Here is a 4,910-nt window from a genome sequence, read left to right as displayed (position 1 = left end):
ATTTGTACTCTGGAAGTGTAGAATCAGGGGCGTGCTGGCAGAAGGTTAGTGGGCACGGCGTTCTTACAGCTCTGGGAAGCCAGCAGAGGCTTCCAAATAGAACCAGACTGAAACAGAAGGGAAGGAAGAGGGTGCGTTCATGGTACAAATCAGAACAAAAACCCTGAGGACTCCAAGGACACGTATTTCACACACAGCCAGGGGGTGGGGAGTTGAAGGAAAGAAATATTGACATCTTTGGTGTAGAAATGATACTGACAAAAATAAAGAAATCCTTTAATGCAGAGAAGGAAAAAAATGTCCTCAAAGCTAGGAGACTTGAAAAAAAAAAATCAGGGGACGTGTTTAATGACCTTGAAGAAAGCACAAAGAAAAATAAAACAAAACAATTTACAAACCAAGAGTGTCAGACCAGGTGAGAAGACAAAAAAAAAAATCAAAGAAACCTTCAGCCCAGAGCTCAGAGTACAGCCAAAGAAAAATGAGATTTTTCAGCTATTACGTAAGAATTGTCACCATTTTAACTCTGCCATTATTCACAAGAAAAAAAGCAGAAATGAACAGCACCCTCCCCCTTCCGTGATGAATGGCAAGGACCCAGGCTAAATGAGCAATCACTTCGGTGGTTTGGGCAAGTGGTCCTCACTTCTCTGTGCCTCAGTTTCCTAAAACACCAGATAGAAAGCTCCCGTACTTTGCTTGTGCCTGGGAAGCATAATAATGATTTAAGAAGGTGCCAGGGTTACATTATACACAAAAGAGGAATAAATCCAGAACCCAGCTTTAGCCAAAGATGACCTAGAAAGTATTAATTAAAACCACTGTCTTAGATGGTTTGAAATATTCATGAGAAATGTAAAGAAACAGCTTAAACAATATAAGGTGTAGCCATGTAAAGGCTGTGAACATTCTAACTTCGTTTTTTTCTACCTTGTAAAATGGAATTCATGTCATCTTAAATCCTGAAACTATCAAGACAGAGCGCTGTCTTGAATATTGTATAAAGTGTCTTTTAGGTTTTAGTGACCATAGGATTTCAGGTCCTGCAATGAAGGCATGAAACCTTTCTGCTACTTTCTTGCAGCTTATTGAAATCACCAATTTTTGATGAGCTGTCCTCGCACCTACAGAGGTTCTTTTTTTCTTTTTTCTTTATTTTTGTTTGTCAGTCATGGGGCTTGAACTCTGGGCCTGGGTGCTGTCCCTCAGCTCTTCAGCTCAAGGCTAGCGCTCTACCACTTGAGCCACAGCAGTACTTCCGGCTTTTTCTGCTTATGTGGGGCTGAGGAGTCAAACCCAGGGCCTCATGCATGCGAGGCAAGCACTGTACCACTGAGCTGCCTTCCCAGCCCCCTTTTTAAATACGTATTATCATTATTATTATTATTATTTTGTACTTGTACTGGTGCTTGAACCCAGGAGAGTGTGCTCTCATGCTCAAGGCTAGGGCTCTACTACCTGAATCACATCTCCCCTTCTGGCTTTCTGCTGATTAACTGAAGAGGAAATTCTCACAGATGTCCTTGCCTGAGCTGTCTTCAAACCTTGATGCTCAGCTCTCAGCCTCCCTGAGCAGCTAGGATGACAGGCATGAGCCACCTACACCCAGCTCTCTCTGAGCACTTTGATGTATACTTGTTTCACATTAGAGAAAGAACTATGTAAGATGTCCTTGTTGCTACAAGTCAGCCGGAGAGTGGCCAGACGAGAGGCTTGAAGGGGCTAACATGCATTCGGAAATGTGCTCATCCTCCCTCCTCAATAATCCGGGCGATAGAGTTTGATACTGCAATGTAGTTTTCCCTGCATCTGAGTTACAATGGTAGAAAGAGTGATCTAGCCAGATGCTGTCAAACTGGAGAATAGGATGACTGCCCTTCGTTTCCTTTACCTAGTAGCAAATGTACCACATACAGATCCCAGTCAGTCTTTGATGGGTCACGCCTGTAATCTTGGCTACTCAGGAGGCTGCCATCTGAGGATCATAGTTTGAAGCCAACCGGTGCAGGAAAGTCCATAAGACTCTTGTCTCTAATTAACCACACAAAAGCCAGAAGTAGAGCTGTAACATAAGTGGAGTATGCTATCATTGATTAAAAAAAAAAAAAAGCTCAGGGACAGTGCTTCGGAGTTCAAGCCCTAGGACCAGCGTGCGCATGTGCGTGCACGCACACACACACACACACACACACACACACACACACACACACACACACACACACACACACAGACGTACCGATCCTTCCGATGATTATGATGCTAATTCTTTTTTTGCCTACAGAACTATTCTCTCCTTGACATGAGGCCACCGCCACCTGCGATGATCACTTTAAATAATTCCGTGTACTGGCAGGAATTCGAAGACACCTGTGTCTACGAGTGTCTGGATGGCAAAGACTGCCAGAGTTTCTTCTGCTGCTATGAAGAATGTAAATCGGGATCTTGGAGGAAAGGGCGGATTCACATAGACATCTCGGAGCTGGACTCCTACTCTCGCGTCTTTTTCCCCACGTCCTTTCTGCTCTTTAACCTGGTCTATTGGGTTGGGTACCTGTATCTTTAAGGCTTTCCCTTCGTGATGAGTGAGGAGCACTTGATCCGTATTTTCCCCTGCTGTCACCCGCTCCCTGCCCCCAGACTAGTAGTCACCAATTAATTGGGAGCAGCTCAACCCTATCTGAAGTTACGTTACCATTTAATAGCACTGGAAGTGTGTGGCCAATATTTTCAATATGCATTTCTCTCTCACACACACAGACACGCACACACACATACATTCACCCATGGCAACTGAATTTTCAAGTGTTATTCTATTCTTGCTTAATCCCTTAATGAATCTGTGGTTTGGTGCTGCTGTTCATGTGTGGTTTAGGATATTGGAAGCAGCTGGTAATTATGGTCACAAAAAAATATGTGAATCGTGCAAGCGTATACCTGAGAGGCTTTTTCAGGCCTGCCCCATTAACACCGTGCACCCCTCCCCCGCCCCACACACACACCTGGCACCAAGCCTCTGTGTGAATAGCTCCCTGGGGAGAGCCAGAATCATGGTGGCCTGAGCTCTGTATTCACACAGGTTCAGGTGGGAGCAGCTGGGCATTGTCACTGTGAGGCCTCCTGTCCTCTGTCACCATTGTTGTTAGTCCTGGGAGGAGGGGTGTCTGTGTGTTGTTAGTCCTGGGCGGAGGTGTGTATGTGTGTTGTTGGAACACATAGGAAATATATGATTTCCAAAATTGTCTGTAGCAGAAGTAAAAGGTGTTGATGATCTCCAAAGATTCAGAGGAAATCACTGTATTCCGAACTCCTGAAACTCAATAGAATTTGGACATTGGGTTTTTAGGCTAGTTGAATTTGAGTTGTAACAACATGTCCCCTTTATAGATGGCTGTTAGGGGTTCAATAATTGTCTTCATCTTGCAAAGAAGGACATGCCAGAATACTGAAAATACCTTCTAGAATGTGAAAGAAATGTAAATAGACTTTCAGATTTTTCTTAGTGAATATTCATTTTCCACTAAGCCAATGTAGATGCAAAAAAAGGGGGGTAACAGTTATCACCAGTTGTATATTTTGATGAGCAAAATTATTTTATACTTTGAAATATGAGCCGATAGCAAACTTCCAAAGAAAACAATCTACCACCATCCCAAATCAATTACTCTTTTGATATTTTTATAATACAAAGCCGATCTGCTTCTTGAAACTAGTTCTTTGTTACAACTGGACGCCAGTAAACATATCATGTGACTTTTTGCAAGCTTGTTTCCATTGGTAGGAAAAAGTCCTAGGTAGTTAAATGCTTTGACATTACTAAATTTTAGTACCAAATTGCTGTGTTTCTCATTTTCCTTACACGGGAAGCTGAATTCACTTTATTGGAAACCATGCATTTTGCTACTTTTGTGAATAACTATCATCACTCAGAACAACAAAAACAAAAAGCAAAACATTATTCAGATACTTATATAAAGGAAATGATTTCACATTCTTTATTCGATGCATACCAGAAAAAAGGGATAGGGCGTGGAAGAGACCAGGAAAAACAAAAGCAAACTGAAATTAAGTATGTCTGTCTATCATATTTTTTGATACTGTGTTACACCAAGTGAATGTGAAACTATAGATATGTGACCACCCCATTTTCAATGGCCACTTAAGTCTGTGTAGCGTGAGATATTTAATTCATTTCCCCTTTGTCTTTTGGTTTGGTAGTTTTCAATGTAAGCCACAAGTCAATTAGCTACTTCTTAGCAAATTTCAATTTAAAAAAAATAATAAATGCTTCTGGGGAAATGAGTTGAAAATGCTGGCTTGGATTGCATTTCTCCTCTATTGGGGAAGTCTTCCTGTTCCTCTCAAGCATAAAGAACCCCTTCTATCTTTGGCAGGCTTACCTAGGAGGGGCTCTGTCTGACCAAAGACCTCCACAGAACTGAGTGAAATAGCAAACAGTATGAACACAATTGCCCATGTCATGAAATTACAATTTTTTTAGCAGTATGAAGAATATTAATCTGTTAGATTTTTTTTAAAGAAGTTCTAGAGAGAACTAAGATTTTTAAGTGAACCTTTATGAGAGGAAACCTTCAAACTTTTTAAAAAAATATACTCTAGATTTCGTCCCATGTTGACCTTAATACAATGCTACTCAGTAACCCTTAAGGAATCTTACAATGTAGGACATACATCTTAATAGCCTCTGTTTTCCTGAATCCAGGTTGGAAATCTTCCCAACCTCAGCCATCTTCCTGATCATGGCTTCCATTCCATGAAGAGGAATCTTCAAATCAAGAGTCTTAAGAGATGATCATTTAATAAAACATGAACTAGACTACATGTTGAGTCATCTTCCCACTATGAAAGTCTGTCTAAAAAAGAACCAACACATCTCCCTGGAGCATATCATT

At 41.4% G+C, this 4,910-nt stretch overlaps 1 protein-coding gene across 1 annotated transcript in view; it reads left to right on the top strand.

Annotated features, from left to right (window-relative positions):
• Gabrg3 (gamma-aminobutyric acid type A receptor subunit gamma3) overlaps window positions 1-2,563 on the top strand; it is a 343,533-nt gene extending 340,970 nt beyond the window's left edge. The window contains exon 10 of the mRNA XM_042697459.1: window positions 2,282-2,563. Coding sequence (XP_042553393.1) covers window positions 2,282-2,563 — 282 coding nt within the window. The remainder of the gene's footprint in view (window positions 1-2,281) is intronic.
• Window positions 2,564-4,910: the final 2,347 nt, after the last annotated feature.

Source organism: Dipodomys spectabilis, unplaced genomic scaffold (assembly GCF_019054845.1).
Source record: "Dipodomys spectabilis isolate Male_0828 unplaced genomic scaffold, ASM1905484v1 ptg000219l, whole genome shotgun sequence".
Classification (NCBI taxonomy): Eukaryota; Metazoa; Chordata; class Mammalia; order Rodentia; family Heteromyidae; genus Dipodomys; species Dipodomys spectabilis.
The sequence above is the reverse complement of the archived record's forward strand: the minus strand, read 5'-3'. Positions and strand labels throughout refer to the sequence as shown.